We start from the raw sequence: 21193 nt of genomic DNA, 5'->3' as shown, positions 1-21193 counted from the left end.
GCATCGAATCAGACTCTTAATTTTCGAATAACCCTTCAAGATCATCCTTAGAAAAGAAGAGGTGTACTCTCGACGATAAGCTCAGCGTATGATCCCCTTGGATTCCTTGCTCCCGTCATACTTGTTAGAAAACGGATTGTGCAGCGTTTATGCAAGGACAACACCGGGTGAGACTCGCCAATGCCAGAGCTACTAAGAATAAAATGAGTGAAATGGAGTACCGAACTCATTGAACTGGAAAAACTGAACGTTCAACGATGCTACCAACCAGAAGCATTTGGAGAAGCCACAAAGGTAGACATCCACCACTTCTCGGACGCCACCACATCTGGTTATGGTCAATGCTCTTATCTACGCCTGGTCAACGACAACAACAAAGTTCATTTTTCTCTGCTGATGGGTAAGACACGTGTCACACCTCTGAAACCCGTCATAATACCCAGGCTAGAGCTCACTGCAGCGCTTATTTCGGTCAAATTCAGCACTCTCCTGAAACGAGAACTTGAATACCAGACGTTCACAGAGATATTCTGGACAGACAGCAAGATTGTACTCGGATACCTGTCAAACGACACCCGTAGATTCCTTGTCTTTGTTGTAAATAGAGTTCAACAAATCCGGAATCACACGACACGGACACAGTGGCAATATGTCAGCACTGAAACAAACCCAGCCGATGAGGCCTCAAGAGAAATCTTCGTACATGACTTTGTCACAAAGTCAAGGTGGGCGAAAGGCTGCATTCCTGTGGGAAGCAGAAATTCCGAAAGCCGAAGTAAACCAAGATGACCTGAAACTGAAAATTGATGACCCAGAAGTCAAGGAAGTTCAGGTTCACGCAGCAATCTCCAGCGATTGGATCAAGCCATGTTTACTGGAGAGATTATAAGACTCTGATTGGAAGAAGGCCAAGCGAGCTGTAGCTGGTTGTTTGCGCCTGAATTCGAATCTTTGAGCCAAAAAATTGAAATGCGACTACCCAAGAAGGAATACTTACCAACCAAGTTCAGTGAAGGACTTGTCAGAAGCCGAGACGTTGATCATCACGCTGGTTTAAGAATCAACCTTTGGAGAAGAGATTATCAGGCCATTAGGAAAAACAGACCCTGTTTCTAGATCCCTTCATCGATGATAGAGGTGTGTTGAGAGTTGGTGGGCGACTGCACAGAGGACAGTATCCAGATGAGTTGAAGCATCCTGCAATACTCCCGAAGAAACATCACCTCACAAGTCTCATCATTCGATACTTCCACAATCGAGTCCAGCACAAGGTTGAGACATGACAGCTAACACCATCAGATCAGGTGGGTTCTAGATCATTGCTTGTCACTCCGAAGTTTCTGATCTCTTCTTCCACTGCGTCAGACGCCGAAAACTACGTTCCCACTTGCAAGAACAAAGCATATCAGACTTACCTACCGAGGGAATCGAACCTGATCCTCCTTTTACAAATTGAGAGGGACGGAAAACAATGAAGCCATACGGCGTACTCTTTGCCTGCTTATCCGCTCGTGTCATCCGCACTGAGACAGCGCTCGCCTTGACAACGGTCTTGTTCATTAACGCTTTGCGATGGTACCTTGCCATTAAAGGACCGATACGACTCCTCCGTTCTGACCAAGGCACCCATTTTATTTCAGCATCCAAAGAATTGAAAAGGGCCTTGATGAGATAAATCATGACAGCATCAAACAGTTCCTCCTCTCCGAGAACTGCAACTACTTTGAGTTCAAAACGAATGTCCCCTCTGCGGGTCACATGGGTGGTGTCTGGGAGAGACAAATTCGAACCATGGCATGTCTTGGCGTCTCTTCTTGACCAAGCCGGTGAACAGTTAGACGACGAATGTTTAAGAACCTTCATGTGTGAAGTGACAGCTATAGTGAAAAATCGACCACTTACCACAGATAACCTGAACGACCCCGATCATCCCCAGCCTTTGACTCCCAACCATCGCCTCACGATGAAGACAAGGATCATCCTTCCTCTTCTTAGAAACTTCGTCCGAGAAGACCTGTACCGAAGGAAGCAGGAATATCTCCAAAGCATGCAAAGTATCACGCCGTAACATCCAAGTTGGATGTTACGACGTAACAACTTGACAAAGTCAAGGACATCAACCATCCTCGAAACCGGTGGCAGCTTGCTCCAGTTATAGAGGCATACTTCCTCGTCTTTTCCTGTTATATGGAAAGCATACGGCTTATAAAGCTTCAAACAGTGTTAAATAGTGTTAAATGGTTGTGTACCGTAATTATTGATTTTATTTATTTATTTATTTATTTGATTGGTGTTTTACGCCGTACTCAAGAATATTTCACTTCTACGACGGCGGCCAGCGTTATGGTGGGCGGAAACCCACGACCACCAGCAGGTTGCTGCCAGACCTTCCCACGTACGGCCGGAGAGGAAGCCAACATGAGCTGGACTTGAACTCACTGCGACGGCATTGGTGAGAGACTTCTGGGTCATTAGGGGCCTACGCTTCGCTAGCCATCCGCACGTTGCTTACAGACCGGAGAGGTAGCCAGCATGAGCTCACGGCGACCGCACTGAATTATTGATTTTGATATATCATTCCTGGTACAAATCCCAGGTTATATATATATATATATATATATATATATATATATATATATATATATCCTGGGATTTGTACCAGGAATGATATATACAATGTTGCCGAGGACTTTTCAAAAGACGTATTATCCCTCTCCTGCTTTTGAAGGTAAAAAAGGCACGGCTGGCGGTCTCATTCCAAAGGTTGCTAATACACTGTTTTTAGTCTGGTGTTACTGTTATAACTTACAAATATGACCAGTCTTTTGAGAAATACAGGACTTGCGCTTCTGTGTGCATTTGCAGTTATTGTTACTGTTGTTATTGTGAGAACAATCACTGTTTCTGTGCGGAATGACGATGTGATGGAATGCAAACCATACGACTCCGACTTCATCCAGGCTGACAGTGGGTTATTGGACAGGTTTCGAACGGCGTTACAGTTCCGTACAATAACCCAAGAAACTGGACACAGCAGTCACGAAGAGCTAACGAAGTTCAGGAAATTTGTAGAAGACGGTAATTTGCAATGATTAAAGTAATAGCAACTATAGCCGTAGTAGATTAATTAAATTAAATGTTGAAGTCTTATTTTCAACAATTTCTAATATTTACTGGTAGGCCTAAACATCAGACTAGTACTATACTATAGGCTAGCCTCGAACTTCTGAGTATTTAAAAGGCCTAATATTCAACTCGAAACGTCTGCCGAAGTTATGGTGGTGGATTTGATAGTCCAATCACTGACGTTATGTTTGGAAAAAATTTGCTCCATTTAAAAACCTGATGGAGTTGCTTTGGCAGTTTGTCATGGTGTTGAGACAAAACCTACCCAACCTATGCCTTCATGGCCTTCACTTGTTAGACGCTTAAATATTCCTCATACCTATTCGCCTGTTGATTTATCCCCACCACAATGTCGATTGGTTATTTCCTAGGTCATGTGGGCCCGATATTCCTTGATGATGCTAAAAGCGTACAGCATTACTGACAGCCTCGACGTATTTGACAAGTGGCTGAGCAGTTAACTGCATTAGGTTTTTAAATACCATCCTTGGTTGAACAAAATTTGTTCCAAACCTAATGTCAGAGCAATACTTGGACTATGAATTTCTGAGTCTAACATGATAAGCCTAATAAAGACTGTTGTATACGTCTGATTTATTAGCCTAGACCATGCCTTACTCATCATGTGGACTGTTTGTATATGAGGCAGTGAGTGTAAGTACTGGGTTTATATAGGCCTACATTACAGTCAGACCCCATTAGACCACTCCTATAGCATTCAGGTGCAAGGCTAAATAATGCTTGCTTACAAGGTGACTGCAAGGTATTAAGTCCAATCCTCATGTCCTTGCATCCTTCTGAATGCACAACTGTAGAGTGGAATATTTCTACATTTTAATACTATTCTTATTTGTTGTAATAACTGCATCATATAATGCCACATACTGGGGTGACAGCAGTTATTGAGTTTAAAGCCAAAGTTAGCGATAAAGCATTTTATGTCAAAGAGTTACATACCAGTAATAGAATATTACAAATAGTACAGAGACCTATATGCCTCATATACATTGAAGTTCCTGTTTCTGTTGCAGCATATCCACGGGTTCACTCCTCCCCACTGGTGAAGTATGAAGTGGTTGGTGGATACAGTCTCCTGTATACTATAGAAGGCAGTGATGAAACACTGCACCCATACATGCTTACAAATCATATAGATGTTGTTCCAGCTGACCCTGCCCAGTGGGAAGAGCCTCCGTTCTCTGGGAAACTGACAAATGGCTACATTTATGGCAGAGGAGCAATTGATGACAAGCATGGTGTTATGGTACTGTGTATAAGTCTTACAATTGTCTTGCTGAAATTGGTGTGGTGATGAAAACCAGACACTATGTTACTGCAAGCTGCCTTTAAAAAAGAGCTTAAATCAAACTTCTGATTAATATGTCTCGGGTTAAACATTTTTCATAAAGTTTTAAACAGGCCGGTTGAAATTGTATGGGTGAATAAATAAAGTAAGTAAATCAATTAAGTTATATATTTATTATATTTATTTCAGTCCCTAGTATCCAGATCAATAAATATCAGTATATTATGTTTCAGGGAATTTATGAGGCTGTAGAGTATTTGTTGTCAACTGGCTTCAGGCCCAGTAGAACTCTCTACATTGGATTTGGTCATGATGAAGAGGTAACATGTTAATACAAACATTATTTGACAGGTCAAAGACAGAAAGAATTGCCATTTAAAAGCTGAAATGATTCATATATAACAAAACACTATTAACAAATGTTAATGTGTTGTAATTCCTTGTAACTACAAATGTGTATGCACTGGTATATGCATATATACATATATGCACTGGTATATGGTATATAAGTCTAGCAGATGAAGTACAAAAAGTAACAAACAGTTTCTTATGGATTTGAACAAATGTGGTGTAATAATTGTCACAGAAATAAAATGTTGTGTTACTATTTCTCTGTGTCAAGCTGTAATCATCAGTGGCCTGATTAGCCTAGAGATAGTATGTTAAATTTGTAAAAACATTGTACTTACAAATGAAACACAGCATATGGCATGACCAATGTGTTGTAATGATATTACAAATTTATGACCATGTAACAATTGTACAGGGGCAAGGTAATCAAGGAGCCAAGGCTATTGGGGAGCTGTTAAAATCTCGAGGTGTTTCTGACCTAGTATTCCTGCTGGATGAAGGATTGACTGTGATAGACGGAGTCATACCGGGCATTGATGTCCCCTTGGGTTTGTAAGTGACAAGTTTATAAGTATTACCCCACATCAGACAAAATACTCCGCTTTTCCATAACGGTCACGTAGGGTAGAGATATGTACAGATAATGTGTCTGCTGAGTAGGTTATCTCCCTTTGTTGGGGTCCAACAATAGTCACATTGCTGAAGTCATTCACCTATACATCGGTCTTCTCCAATGAATGGATAGATCTTTGCAGGATAAATTCATAATATGGTGACTCAGTGATAGGATACACAAATATATGGTGTTAATAATTCCTATATTGGGCTCAGCTGACATCTTACCCAATATGAGGATTATTGACACCATATGTTTGCATATGCTATCACTGAGTAACCATGTAACTGATATAACGATGTGTCCTGACATTGTTATGCTACTAGCATGCCCCAACATTTACTTATTTGTTTATTGACTACATTTATAAGGCTATTACGAAGCAGAAATACCCCAAATAAAATGTTGATTTGAATTCGTAGATGACAATAATTATCACGGTGGGCTTGTAATTTTTTCTTTTATTTTTTTATTTTGACAATCTAACTTGAAAACAACATGTATGACGTAAGTTGAATTAAGGTAAAATTGTTATCACAACAGATGCTAATAATGTTATTTCTAACATCACTGTTTTTACTGTACAATGTACAATAATTTTTCATGTATATAGTGGCAGACAGTTTATGAGAGAGTAAATTTGATCTTGCTGATGCAAGTATTGATTACAAATTCAATACTTTATGACACAAGAATGACATGAAAGAGATGTAAATATTAAGCAATAAACAAAAACAAAACTTTACAATGTTTGCTCTCTGCATCTTTGTCTATGTAGAATTGGTTCCTCAGAAAAGGGACAGGTTATCCTGGAGCTGTCTACAGAGTCCCCAGGAGGTCATTCATCAATGCCTACCAAGGAAACCTGCATTGGCATTTTAGCCAGAGCTGTATCTAGGTGAGTTCAGGTGAGAAAAATGGAGGTCAGTCACCAATAATAACTTTAATCAGCAATCTTTATTTCAAGCTGAGGTTAATTCCACAAGCACTGTCATAAATGTAAATGGCACATGTGTGTAATGAATTTCAGACAGTGCTTTGAAGGCATCGGCCTTACTTGATGTAAACATATACAGCACATAATTATTTCCATCAAACATGCTTCTTTGCCAATGAACTGCTAGCTACATGTACTACTCTCAAGTTCTGCCAGCAACCTGCGGGTGTTTGTGGATTTCCCCCAGACTCTGCCGGGTTTCCTCCCAACATAATGCTGGCCCCGTCGTACAAGTGAAATATTCTTGAGCATGGTGAGAAAAAAAACAAACAAATAAATAAATGTACAACTCTTTTTTATATTATTATAACTTGTCAGCACCTTATAACTCGCATGCAGAAAAGATGATCGAGCATACAGGTTAACATCACAATGCTCAGTGGTCAATCACTAATTAATTCTAGATGACCAGGTGTATATGGTCTTTGTCCCTTGTAGTTTAAAGTGAATAAGGCTTATTGTATAATTGTGATTCTTAGCCTCTGGTGTCGTTGAAACAGACTTGAAGAAAATCCACATCCAAGTATGTTTGGTCGAGGTCCAGAAAAGGCAACCTTTGAGCACATTGCAAACAAGGTGAGAATATTGTCCCAATTTAACTTCCAACATCACATTTGGGTACTTTACTATGAGTTTAATAATTTCCTCATAGCACCTGAGGACAATATATACATGTAGGTTTACACCTCACCTGTCAGCCCATCTTGAATCAGTTTAAAAGCTATTGTCAAAGCGGTTTATCATATTGAATATAAATATGGTGTATGGCTTAACTATGACAAAATTACTGATCGTGTGAGAGTGTCGGCTGTTTTATCTATTATCAAACAATTTATGACCATTTTTGTTCTTTTACAGACTTTGACATACATGGAAGTATCATTCTGAAGGTCCAAACTGCTAGAACTTGTCTCCAATTAAATTGAAATAGCACTTGTGTTTTAAGGGTTATATGAATATTAAAAAAAAAATTAAATACAGATATACCAAGCATTAAACATGCTATGATGAAGAGAGGTTAATTGCATTGCCTGCCTTTGTAAAAGAAACAAGTGACTTCTGTTTTACATTTCAGATGAGCCTGCCTCATCAGGTGCTGATGACAAATTTGTGGCTTTTTGGCCCATTGGTGTCGTGGTAAGTTTTGCAAAGCTCTTCTTTCTTGAATTTCTTGAAGTTCTGATCTAAAGTTATTAGTTATGATTTCTGTAAGGAAGTGTAATTTGCAAAGAAATACTTTGGTAGGATTTTTATGAAAAGCTTATATAATGGCGAGCTTGCCACATATGCATCTTTACCATTGTCATTGCACTAGCCTTAGATCAGGGGTGAGCCACTAAAGTCACCCGAGAAGCATGCTACTTACATGGGTGCTTCTACAGACACGAGAGGTATGCCACAGGGGTGCTTTTAGAGGCTCAAGAAGTATACTACCAGGGTACTTCTCTAGGCACATGAGATGTAGGCCACAGCCCCTTTTTCTGCAGGTACATGAACAATATGCTACAGTGGTTCTTCTACAGGCATGCTGGAAGTATGCCCCACAGGAGTGTTCCTACAGGCATGTTAGAAGGGAGGCACAGGGGGGATCACCTTGTACAGGGGTACTCCCACTGTGCACTACCAGCTATATGGACCTTTCTGTTTAATACTGTGAGAGAACAGTTTAGTGAAAGTTTTGCTGTGTAGCCTTAACAGGAAAAGTGGGACAGTGTGGCCTGAGTAATTATCATCAGATCTGGTCATGAGCTCGATACAATAGTATGCAGTGATGTGGACGGTTGGTCACTTGTTCTGCAATTGTTTTAGGTTTTTATCACTCAAGCCCTCTACAAATGCAGTAGTGAGAACAGTGTCCTCCATTACAAAATTCAATGCTGGTGTCAAGGTAAGTGAAATTTCAGAAGAATTTCAGAAAATACATGTAGCAATCAATAAAATATGATCTTGAAATTCTGGTTTAATTTAGAATCCAGCTGAGAGTAAACTTGTAAGGTCCTAATTTGTGAATCTGAGACTAATTTGTTTCCCAAGTTTTCACCTAGCATTAATCCTCCAAAAAGCATTGTGAATCTAAAATGAAAGTGTTCTGTTGTTCATAGGGTGGTTACATGTAATATCGATATTTGCTTATATGATATTCAGGATAATGTTTTGGCGACAAAGGCCACTGCTGTGGTGAATCATCGTATCCATCCAGCTCAAACAGTACAGGAGGTAAGTGATCTCCAGGGAGTTCTTTAATATTACAGGCAGATCTGTCTGATGGTGATTCCACTGAGCAGAATGTCTGGGTTCAATTCATATGTTAGTCTTTAAAATTTGCATAATTTTCTTTTAATCAATAACAACTGCGAATTCAAAATAGCTTTGACATCATGCCGTCTTGTACTCTAGCCCATTGATAAAGGAATGGCCCACGTGAAAAGGTATATAGGATTTTAAACATTTGACCAACCAAATGGCATAGCTGACTTTTTAGAACTGCTTAGGAACATCTGGAAGTTCCATTTATCCATGATTGATTGCTGTGAGCTTTGCTATAATCTCATATGCATAGAAGCATTTAAATTAGCCACATTTCACTTCATTTACTAGCATAAATTCAGTGCTTTGACTCAAAATTACTACCGCAGAGTTTTTGTATTTTAACACAGGTGATTGACTATGATAGAAAAATAATCAATGACGACCGTGTTAAGATTCGAGTGAAGTACAGCTTGGAGCCTTTACCTATATCGCCTGTTGGTAATGAAGATTTTGGTTACCAAACGATCAAGAACAGTATTCGTCAGGTGTTTCCAGTGGCAGCTGTGGCCCCCTGTAAGTACCAAGTGCTAGGTTGTATACTTGTCACAGTGCCTTGACAACAGGTGGTTGTCTGGAATCTCACAGATTGTTTCTTCCACTGTTACAATGGTGACTACCTTCATGTGTGAGTTAGATGAGGGTTATACAGTTGTGCTAGAGCGTTACCTATTTCTGAATCAAGGTTTCAAGGTGATTAACCTCAATCCTGGCCTTGAAGTGTGCACAAGCCCGTTTTAGAAGATAAAAGGTTTATTTACATGGCTATTTAATTTGTATTAGTGCAGTAAGTTGTTAGGATATAGTTAGTTATTTCGAAGATGCAATGGTATGCATAGTTGATTAAGTACATTACAAAAAAAAAAAAACAGTATAATCTTGCAAATATGAAGGTAGGAACTGTGGGTATTTTGAAAGAGACAATAGCATGTGCAAAATTGACAAATATTGATGTGTATGTTGCCATTCACCTTGTGCTTTAAATTTAGTACTGTCCTACAAATATATTTTGATTTTCATATATATTTTGATTTTGACAAACTGTAACAAAATTCAAGTGTGCTAAGTACATCTGCCAGACATAGTCAAGAGTCTGAAAGAATGACATGATAGTTGTGCAAATCACACGCCTAGTATTCCCCAAAGGGGTTTGACAATCACACATCTGCTCAGAAGCAAAGGAGGCTTGACCCACACATCATTTTTGGAAAAGTTAAAGAAATGTGAAGTTTATGGAATATGAATCCTTGGTATTGTGAAATATGCATGTATATTTATACTGACATAATATTACAACCTAATCCTGAAATGTTTTGATGTCGCATTATTTTCAGCTGTGATGATAGGAAACACCGATACTCGTCACTACACTGATCTGACACCCAACATATACCGCTTCAGCCCCACCTACAACTATCCCGAGGATCTGCCACGTTTCCATGGAAATAACGAGCGTATTTCTATCAAAAACTATGAACAAGCTGTGAATTTTTACTACCATTTAATAAGAAATGCAGACAAAGCATCATTAAGTCCACAACATAAACATTCAGAAGAATTATAATGCATGTTTATATATATATATATATATATATATATATATGTGTGTGTAATATTAAAACACTTATATGTATGTGTATCTACATGGACAGTATTGTACATTTTACTTTTGTGTAAAATAAAATTAGCTGATAACATACATGAATATCATTCCAGGGATTGTTTACGTTTAATATTTTACTGATGTCATATACATATTATTGCAATCACGTAAAGTTCTGATTGTTTACATGTTCTGTTAAAGCAGCATATTAATTATTCAGTGTTAGGAATACAGTAAATATGGGTTAGTTACACTTGGCCTATAAATTGTAAAGGTCTGTGATTGTTTTACTGCTTCTCTGTACACATGACTAATACACACAATTCCCTTGACCCTTTTCACTTATAAAATACATTTTAAGCTCACTAGTACAAAGTATAGCCGTAACTTACTGTACATTCACATGTATGTCATACCCGAAACATCGGTTCCCAATAACGACGAAAGCAATGTTAAACAAAATGTTAGTAGTGGTATCTCAAAAAGGCATGTATTGACCTGAAGGTTTACATATATATAAGGCCAGAGGGATGTTTCATCCCTGATGCTCAGTGTGCATGTTGATTGCCTAATTCATGACTACAGTACTTTATGTGTTGAGCTGAAGTTTTACATTCATGTCTCTGCTACAGGTAGTTCTTTGGTAGCCTCCAAGTTTAATGCCAGCTTGCTCAGTTGAAGGGATCAAAACTCTGCGGAAGATGAGTGAATGATTGAATGGTTGAATGAATGAATGCTTGGGGTTTTATGTCATACTTAATTTTTCTGTCATATGACTACGCAGAGTCATATGATGTGTAGATATACTGTGTCTTCTTGTGGTAGGGTCCATGCCGCCAAAGTGCTGCTGTCACTGAGGTATCATGCCAGTGACACCAGACATGACACCCCGCCCAGTCACATTATATTGACACCAGGCCAACCAGTCCTGTGTCCTTGCTCTAACCTCACAGTGCTGAGTGCCAATCAAGGCAGCAAGTAGTATCATTTTCCTTATAAATATCATATAAATAGATATCATTTCATGTCCGAGCTATAACTCCAACTGTTTTTTACGTAGTTTTCATTTTTTGGGGATACTTACATACATACACAGATGACAATCTGTCAAGACTCGCATTTTGCCATTTCTGCGGTTGTCATGGTTACCCCTGTGTATACTATATATATACATGATTTTGTGTCTGTGCTATAACTCCAACAGTTTTCCAAACGGTTCTAATTTTTGGTGGATACATAAATACACAGATGATAGCCATTTTCCTTATATATATATTATATAAATAGATATGATTTTGTGTCTACACTGTAACTGTTTTCTGTGTAGAGGTTTAATTTTTGTTACCTACATACACAGATTATGATGTGTTGCGACTCACATTTGTTCATTTCTGCAGTTGTTATGGTTACCATATTGCCATTTTCCTAATATATACTATATAAATAGATATGATTTCGTGTAAGGCTATAACTCAAACAGTTTTCCCTGTAGAGTTTTAATTTTTGGTGGATACATACACAGATTACGATGTCACGACTCACATGTCCATTTTTGTTGTTGTCATGGTAACCAGATAGCCATTTTCCTTATATGTATACTATATAAATAGAAATGATTTCGTGTCCAGACTACAGCTCAAACAAACGCATGTGTTGGGGCGTATGTTGTGTTCACCTGAACTCTTGTTAGTCTTTTTTGTGATCTGACCCGGTTTGATCCTGGATCTCCCAACACTGAGGTGGAGCAATGTGTGTTGTATGAAAATAAATATTTTTTCTACTCAGAAGTTATTAATAACATGTATGTATTCTATTATAATTCTGAGGTGAATGAATTAAGATGCATATGTACAATGCAGGCTCATTGACATTTTGAATCAATTCATACAAATAATTCTTTTTTGTACATTTGCACCACATTTGGAATGTGGTTTAGTGCTGTTAATTTTAATTTGTGACATGATGAAATGTATAGGGATAAAGAAAATGATTTGAAACTTTTGTTTTTCAATTGTGTTCATTCCTTCATGTAAAATAATGAAAATTGTTTAAACATGAACAGTTTTAAATTGTGTGTGTCTTTCAAAGTTTATAAAGCTGTCACTCATCCATATCAATTACTATTAAATGTGGTCAAATGTTTTGGACGTTATTTCAGCCTAACATGTTATCTTCCTTATTTCTACATGTACCTAATGGAGTGGGCTATGGCCTAATAGTAAATGGTGCTTAATTTTTTTATCTGTAGGACACAGCTCAAAACCCAGTCTTGGGCAGAGAATTTGGTGGTACTCTCAGTATGGGGGGGGGGGGGGGGGGGTGCTTGGTGACTATAAATACCTAGACTGAATAAGAAAAGTCAAGGTTTATAGAAAATATGTTTATTCTTGTACACATTAACATAATATCCACTCATTTTCACATCAATTGACTGACATCATCAAACATTTATCTACATGTACAATGTATGTATGTTCATTGAATACTCTCAGTATATACATAAAGCTGTAGATTCTCTCTTGGAGAGAAATTGAAACGTAAATGGCAATTTGATAAGCACATCTCAAAAATATAACAGCAGGATGCATATACGGAAGACATTTCAGCACACATTTTGGGAAAAACACTGAATACAAGCGAGGCTAAACAAGTTAATGAAGACTTTGCATTATTTTCCAGAGGGAATGTAATATATTCTATAGCATTTCAAAATGAGCTTGCCTCACAGAGTTCAGTCACAACAAGCTTGCCTCGAAGAATTTACTCACAACAAGCTTGCCTCACAGAGTTCAGTCACAACAAGCTTGCCTCACAGAGTTCAGTCACCAGAAGCTTGCCTCACAGAGTTCAGTCACCAGAAGCTTGCCTCACAGAGTTCAGTCACCAGAAGCTTGCCTAACTGAGCTCAGTCATCATCCAGGTTGTCATACCCATCCTTCACATTATACAGGGGATTGTTAAACTTCTTCACCTCAGGGGACTCCAGAGCGACCAGATCTTCATCTTTATCAGAATGAATCCGGGCCAATGACAGACTGTTGTCTGAGCCCTGAAAAATTCACAAGAAATTGTAACATTACACACTGTCATTGTCGTTCGTCACAATTGTTCAGCCATATGACGAGGAGGAATCACAAGGTGTGGGTACATATACTGTGTCTTCTTGTGGCAGGCCGAATCCATGGTGCCAAAGTGCTGCCGCCACTGAGGTATCATGCCAAAGACACCAGATATTACACCCCAACCGGTCACTATACTGACACCAGGTCTACCAGTCTTGTTTTCTTGCTCTAACCTCTCTCTGCTGCGACCAACGCCAGCCAGCAACAAGTAGCATTTTAAAAATCTTGTGTTTGACCCGAGCTGGGTTTAATCCCAGGTCTCTCGACTTCGAGGCAGACACTGTAACCATTTTAGAACCTTAATTTATGAAATTCTTGTTATACAAGTGATTGGTTTTGAATTGAAGTGTAGAAAATATTTCTACTTGGAACAGTTATTATTTAAAATAAATCTTGGCCTTTGATGGTTGCAAGATTCAAGTGTAGCCTGGGATAAAAATATTATCTACCTTTCTAAACCTCTTCCTAAACTGCATGAAGCCAGTAGCTTTTCCCTTCCACAACCAGACTGCAAGTACAGCAATTGCCACAAGAGCCAGAACTCCGAACACTGCTCCAACCACAGGAGCCACAATGCTTGATTCCTTCTGCATGTGAAATGGCAAGAACATGTACATATAAGACAAGTCATTTCTTGCTAAAGTAACCCAAAATAACATACCAGTACATAAACTAATACTTGTCTTTTAATTCTGTAAATTTAACACCAGATTCTTAAACAGTGCTTGTTTGGCTTGCTCTGACCATCTACTCATCCAATGCTGGATGATGGACAATGTTTTATGAATGCAGAACACACATGTAGTTTCAGTAGGTATTTTAGAGAAATGCTCAATATACGCCAAAAATTGCATTAAATGTATAAAATGTTGATAAGCTGCTGTTGGCTATGTTATCAATGAATAACAGCTGAAGAAATATTTGTGATATCTTTGAAGGGAGATAACTGCACCGTTTATTTGATCAGATTAGACGAGACACTCATGAGGTTGGGAGAGATCTTTGCTAAATTTAACCTTTTATCAACTCCATATCCTCTTGCACTCCTTAGATGTACTACATCTTTATACTTACTAACTGACATTTAATAACAAGTACAGTTACCTGTTCCCTAGTCACCATGACAGTAACAAGTGGATTATCTGGGGATGTACCTGTTGTTTGTGTTGGCTGAAATATCACAACAATTATATTTAATGAAATTTAAATCACCTTGGAGTTTATGGTTTAATGGAAACTAAATGCGCTTTGAACCAGGTAATATGTATGTACATGTTTGCTCTCTAAACTTTCATACATGTGTACACCCATGGATGAAAAAAATATCAACACAGAATTTATAATAATAAAATACACAGAAAAAAAAAACATCAAAAATCCTGACAATGTAATAATAATGTCACATACCTCTGGGGTAGATGGTGCAGCAGGTGGGCCATTCATCCACAGGGGCTGGGCTATGATATGAACCAAGCCATTCGCTGTTTGTAGATTACGCTTCAAAATGGTTATCCCATTAACTGTGAACTGTGAAATATTAAATGGACTATTTTATACATAAACCTAAGCTGTGGCTTTCTCAACTTGGTTATTAATCTTTTTCAATAGGATATTTTTTCTAAATTCTTCTAAAATTTTTAGCTATTGTTAATCTGCATTAAAAGTGATCCCTCTCCTGCAAATAAGAACAGGAGATATGATGATAAAACTGACATTTGCATCATTTCAACCAACTCATTCGAGATCACTCGTCTTTCTACGTGATCCTACAGTGCCGAGACAAGGCTCGTGTATACATGGGCGCTATCAGTGCAGTGATTTCCCCCCAAATTTGGGGATAATTGTTGACAGAGGCATATCAATTATTTAATAAGTATTTTCAGATGCCTAGAGTCTAAATCTGTACCAATGGTATAAAAAATCAAGCAACTACCTGTCTTTGAACTAATCAAAAACATAAATAATAAAAATGAACTATTTGTTTACGTATTAGTTAATAAATATTAAGTTATTCAACATGGCGGCATCCTCGAAAGACGGCATGAAAAGTGAGTTTGAATAAGTAATCACATATGCCCAGGCAAGCGGTGGCTTTTCTGTAGAGTTAAGGGCAAAGCAGGTCACTGCTCTTCGTATGGCATATAAGCAAAAGATGTCATTGCTGTCTAACTGACTAGGTGTGGTAAAAGCCTTGTATATCAGCTTATGCCTTGGGTCATCCAGCGTCAAGAACACCGTGAAGACCGCACCATAACTATTCTTGTATCCCCTCTGAATTCTGTTATGCAAAATCAAGTGGTGAGTGTGTAAATATATTTAACTGCTATGGTTCAGCTTGAGTACGGATGGAGATCATAATAATACCCATGTACGCCTGTAAACAGCGCACTACTCAACGCTCCAGTACGTTCACGATCACATGCAGTTGTTTACATGAAGCGAAAGTAGTCATATCAGACCAGGTGACACAATGCCCGATCCTCACATTTGACATCGCTGTTGTAAAAGGGGTTACCTTTTTTGAAAGACCAAATTGGGTTTAATAGCTATGCATTTGCAGAACTTAGTAATCATAGCTTGCTAATTTCAGTTTGCTGCCTTAGAAATCTAAAAAAATAAGCCCCAGATTAAATCGGAGAGTAGATCATCCTCATATGAACCTGCACTATGATACTGATTATGAAATCCATGATAGTGTATGGAACTTTATTCTGCATTAGGATATGCTTTTCACTGCTTTTCACTGGACATCAACGGTCATCTAGCGGACGTGTATATTCTTGTATCTTGCACCAGATGTTATATTTCTCTGCTGACTAGGTCACTAGGTTGTGAAAACAATGGTCATATCACCAAACCTATTCGCCTTTACATCGATCATCTGGATTTTTTAATACAACGTTGTAAATAGATGATATTCTTCTAATACTTATCTACCTTTCCAACTGACAATGATATATTTATATTAAACTATGCAAAGACGTCCCGCATTAACCTTGTTTCCAAAATATACTGCTCAGAATTACAGAAGAAACAATGAAATTTGTGTCTCTACCTCAGAGTGTCGGCGAATGACAATCGTTTTACCGGCTAATGTTTCAAACATATTCCCATTGTCGTACCACCATTCCGGCTCAACCATAACACTTCTGTTCACAATGTGGTTTTCAAGATCGTTTGTTGTCAGCTGAAAAGATTCCAAGAAAGCAAAAGCCTATATAATTCTGTATCACTTGGAAAAGAAGACTATTTCCAAATACACAGGTATATGAAATAAATGGTTTTTTATAGGTACAAACATTTACCAAAATTAAGAAAAACATTTATCTTTTCTCTTGAAACATTACATGTCCCAAAGTCAAATGTATCTAAATCTAAAACTTGCAGGTTTTTGCATCTTGATGAAAGGAAGTAGTGATGGAATGAGAGACAAGGAGTACATGAAGTTTATCCTAAGTGCAGTTACTCCAACTTTCTCTACTATGCAACAGAAATATGCATATAAACAATCTACAGAATGGTACAGGGAAATTTCACAAATGTATTATATACAATCTGCAGAAGATACATATATATATTAATTATTATGCAGCTCCCTGAAGAGGCACGTTGATCCACCAATAAGCTTAGCATAATGCAAAAGCATAGATACTCCAAAAAAATGAGAAGCTGCATATCTGACATTCCAATATTTCCACAAAATTTTATTTGTCATCTTCAGGATATGTGTATATCTAAAATGAAGATATATTAGACTTAACTACTAATACTCATTTGAACAAATGGACCATGGAGTAGTAAACTACCACTAACAGGTGTCATTGTACATATTTAATAACTTATTGCTTACATTGTAGCCTTGTAGGCTGGAATCTGTTGGCAGGAAGACTGTTTTGTTCCCATCCATACCCTGTAACAGGCTGATGATATCTTGTCTCTGCGAGTACCAAGTCTTATCAACGAGTTCCTTGAACATGGTAAAGAGTAGAAGCCAGTAAGGTTGGCAGTACTTTTGTATAGCAGCAAAAAGGGATCTGTTGCTAAAAAGCTTACTAAGCATGTGTACACATGGTGAATGTTACCTACAGTTGACGCGTGGAATGATGTGCTATTTAAATGGTCTGTGAGACTTTCTCCGTGACATGTTCATACTAATTCTAAAAGCTGGCTGAATCAAGAAGCAATGTTAGAATTGTCAAAATTTCCAATTATTTTAAAATTGTGATAGCGTGCCAAAGGCTATATTCTGTATCTCAACAAATGACCATCAAAAATAAAGCAGGATGTAACATCAGTGCTCCACAGCTAGAAAATTTGAGAACTTTATAAAACAAAATATTACTCTTTCACAGAAAATACCTAAATAGGAAACAATGAAAAGTGACTGATCCACAATTCAACAGAGCTAATGGGTTAGAACAGTACCTTGTAGAATTCTCTTGTGATGGTCATTGATTTCACAGCTTCAAATAAACTTCTGTTTATGCAGAATGTTCCCGTTTGATTTCCTTGGTAATTATCTTCACATGAACACATCACTGTGTTGTTCAACATTCCTGTGGGAGGAAAATTAATTTGGTCATACTGTGTTATGACTGTGTCTCCATACAGCGGGCTGATCAAAATTCTTTATACAGGTAAATCACTGAAATGTTACATCAAAGACTCCAGACTTGATGCATGTCAGAGTATTATGACACCAAGTTGACTGTGCTGATTGCCAAAATGAGAAGCTATAAGTACTAAGACTAACAATCAGAAGTCTTATATGCATGACCCAACATTGGATAGAAATCATTTCAATTGCTCTGTAATAGCCGTGCTTTTCAAGGATACACTACCAGAGAAAAACACCTGAAGGAAGACCGCTTTATAATATAGAGGTTTCAACTTCTTTGGCATAAACAAGAAACTTTACTTAAATCTTAAGTCAGTACATCACAATCTACACTTTAAAAGTAACAATCTTGGTAATTTCTTGATAAGTAAGATGCATAAGAGGAGAGGTCAAGTACTAGTTCTTTCAGTCAGTATGCTCTGATTGGGTGGTGTGTTATGTCTGGTGGCTTGGCATTTGAGAAATGCAGCAAATATGAAAGTATATAGCCTATCTGTGTATTCCAAAACAATCACAGGAATCTGATTAATGTCTACAAGGCAAAAGGAGCTTCATTAAGCACCGCACGTGAAAACAATGAGCAGCGATATTGGATTCTGTAAGATATTTATAACATTAAATGCTTAATTGCCACGAGCTCTGACTTAATAATTTTAAATTGATAATTTTAAATGACAGTGATTTTTTTATTTATTTGATTTGTGTTTTATGTCTTACTCAAGAATATTTCACTTACAGGACGGCAGACAGCATTATGGTGGGAGGAAACCGGGCAGAGCCCAGGGGAAATCCACACCCTTAATGACAGTGATGCACTCTACACAAATTCAGCACTTTTCAATAAAACATAAGTAACCACCTCATTCAGATCGGAAAATTTCATAAACTACATTTTCTTCTCTAAAGTACTCACCTGTAATTTTTAAGTACGTGCAATACTTCTGTGGCAAACATGGACTACCTTCTATTTTGCATACATCTTTATCACAGTTATGCTTCCCATCACCTATATACCCTTCTGAGCACTCACATATGACTTCTTTATCCTGCAACAGGGCGATAACTGTAGTACTTGTGTGTACACGTCTATTCATACAGCACTACCACACTTTTATCCATGTCAAACACTGAGACATAGATCACTCGAGAACATGTCAAACTAACTGAAACTGGTGATAAGCATACAGGAACACAAGAGCGGACAACTTAAGTCACGACCCATTAAACGTGCTATAGCATTGTTGATTAATTCCATGAATGAATCTACCCAAAGAACACAGTGGAACACACTTTCTGTCAGAGTTACATTATCTTATTGCTATGGAAATGTGACTTATTATGCACAGAGTATAACTGTTTCGTTATTTGTATTTACCTGATATATGCACTTGGCATTTGGATGGCATCCTCCATTAGCATAAGCACATGGCTGGCGACAATCAGTACCATCTGTGCCTATATACCCTGGCTTGCACACACATATGATTGCCCCATCAATTTTACTACAGTCAGCTGCTGCATTGCATCCACCATTGTTGTAATCACAGGAAGTAGTGTCTAATGTAAGTAAACAGACCAAAGACTTTTTAAAGATAAATTTTCTACTGATAAATTACAAATGATTTCAGCAGTGTGATAATAAGGTAAGGGGTATTTTAGCTGATGACAGAATTGATGCAACTGTGACATATGAATGTGAACTCACCTGAAAATAACAGGTATTTATTAAACCTTCTGTACAGCTCTTGCTACAAGTATTCTCATAAATATTACCTATGCTGCAGTTGTGATATGTATCTTTTTTAAACATTATATAATGCATGCTGCATTTGTTAAATGTATCAAGTTAAACAGATGTTATCGATACTACATTTGTTATAGGACTTATTTAGGTCTATTATCTAAGTGACCTATGTTATCTAGTTCTCTGATTGATATTAAAGGATTTTTCACTTTTAAGATGGCTGTCATCACAGAAGGAAACCAAAGAGCCTGGGGTAAAGAATGACCTGTCAACAGGTACATGTATTTGACAAACCTCCTCACAAAGCCAGTCAAACTGGCTATTTGGTTTGGATTCAAACGTTAAACCTATCCATATTATGTCTATCGAGTTACACTGTGTATTTCAGTTCTGCAAATTTTTATATATTTTCATACCTGTTTATTTTCTTCACTACAAAGAAGGAACTGGATCAAAAAGTTAAACTTTACTGATCAAGGGTCCGAGAACAGTTATCAAATTTGGTAGTTGTTTTCTCAGAGAACTTGAATATTTTCTTGAATTGTAGTACCTTGTGATTTGTAGCCAAAGCATGCTATACAAAGCGCATGTTTGTCCATGCTCATGATGGTACATGTTATTTGTGTTACCTATACTGCAGTTGTTTCCCGTCCATCCATCTGCACAGCTCTGACATTCAACTCCAGAGAAACGCTCATTACACTGACACTCTCCAGAGCTGGAACAAACACCATGGTTATTACATGGTGTGTCAGCTCCACCGGGGCATTCTGCAGGGGAAGTAACTTCATTATACCAATGATGTATAACTTAAAAAGACATTTTTGGAAATTCTGTAATCTAATTTAGTTAATATGCTATTCATTTTCAAAACATTTTATTTGTAGATTTATTTTGATACTTATTGATTGATTTAAGTTTAAACGGTATATAAGTAAGGAAGTAAGGACTGAAGTCATAATCATGTTTAAAGGCTGTAGCAAGCCTGTCATGTAAATGTAAAGAAAATGGATGGTGCAAACCAGCCCTGTAAGTCTCATTTTGGAGGGGAGAGGGATGGTGGCTTTTTATGTCACCTGAAATATGACTCTCCCTTCAACACCCCCACCCACCTGTCGAACCCCTAACAAAAACAAACTCAAGGAACCGTTCTTAATATCCTCATTCACACATGCATATGTGAAATGTGTCTCAGGACTAGATGTGCCTCCTTCATGTGTATTTGTGTAACAGTAAAACAGTAGCATAATCACATAAATTTTTTCTGGATGTATTTTACATCATGATATGTATACACAGATACAGTACTTTAGCATAACTTCCAAAAAAAATTCTAGGCTTCTGATTGATCAATTCACCTTGCATAAGCTACTTCATTCAGGGAACAAATGAGGAGTACAGCT

General features: G+C 37.7%; 2 protein-coding genes across 3 annotated transcripts in view; one reads left to right on the top strand and one right to left on the bottom strand.

Moving 5' to 3' along the window:
- Nucleotides 1–2763: 2763 nt before the first annotated feature.
- Nucleotides 2764–10267, top strand: LOC135471705 (N-fatty-acyl-amino acid synthase/hydrolase PM20D1.2-like). The gene is made up of 11 exons (XM_064751024.1): nucleotides 2764–3078; nucleotides 4158–4390; nucleotides 4666–4752; nucleotides 5199–5335; nucleotides 6178–6297; nucleotides 6897–6972; nucleotides 7472–7533; nucleotides 8206–8284; nucleotides 8542–8613; nucleotides 9054–9219; nucleotides 10038–10267. The coding sequence occupies exons 1-11, from the start codon at nucleotides 2814–2816 to the stop codon at nucleotides 10265–10267; spliced, it is 1527 nt and encodes a 508-aa protein (XP_064607094.1). The 5' UTR covers nucleotides 2764–2813.
- Nucleotides 10268–12718: 2451 nt separating this feature from the next.
- The window catches only part of LOC135469992 (stabilin-2-like), a 34359-nt gene continuing 25884 nt past the window's right edge, over nucleotides 12719–21193 (bottom strand). For both annotated transcript variants that reach the window (XM_064748672.1, XM_064748673.1), the window contains 10 exons: nucleotides 20420–20560; nucleotides 19422–19603; nucleotides 18960–19092; nucleotides 17854–17984; nucleotides 17279–17395; nucleotides 16484–16615; nucleotides 14836–14955; nucleotides 14533–14598; nucleotides 13878–14015; nucleotides 12719–13355 (listed from right to left, as the gene is read on the bottom strand). In XM_064748672.1, coding sequence (XP_064604742.1) covers nucleotides 13212–13355; nucleotides 13878–14015; nucleotides 14533–14598; nucleotides 14836–14955; nucleotides 16484–16615; nucleotides 17279–17395; nucleotides 17854–17984; nucleotides 18960–19092; nucleotides 19422–19603; nucleotides 20420–20560 — 1304 coding nt within the window. In that variant the 3' untranslated portion in view covers nucleotides 12719–13211. The remainder of the gene's footprint in view (nucleotides 13356–13877; nucleotides 14016–14532; nucleotides 14599–14835; nucleotides 14956–16483; nucleotides 16616–17278; nucleotides 17396–17853; nucleotides 17985–18959; nucleotides 19093–19421; nucleotides 19604–20419; nucleotides 20561–21193) is intronic.

The sequence above is a fragment of the Liolophura sinensis genome, chromosome 7, assembly GCF_032854445.1.
Source record: "Liolophura sinensis isolate JHLJ2023 chromosome 7, CUHK_Ljap_v2, whole genome shotgun sequence".
Lineage (NCBI taxonomy): Eukaryota > Metazoa > Mollusca > Polyplacophora > Chitonida > Chitonidae > Liolophura > Liolophura sinensis.
This window is presented reverse-complemented; position numbering and strand designations above follow the sequence as displayed.

What these genes read in the sequence shown, in the direction of transcription:
- LOC135471705 (XM_064751024.1), top strand. Translation starts at nt 2,814, where the DNA reads ATGACCAGTCTTTTGAGAAATACAGGACTTGCGCTTCTGTGTGCATTT. An exon ending in ATGACAAGCATGGTGTTATG is followed by an intron (nt 4,391 to 4,665) that starts GTACTGTGTATA and finishes ATTATGTTTCAG; the next exon opens with GGAATTTATGAGGCTGTAGA. An exon ending in AATTCAATGCTGGTGTCAAG is followed by an intron (nt 8,285 to 8,541) that starts GTAAGTGAAATT and finishes TATGATATTCAG; the next exon opens with GATAATGTTTTGGCGACAAA.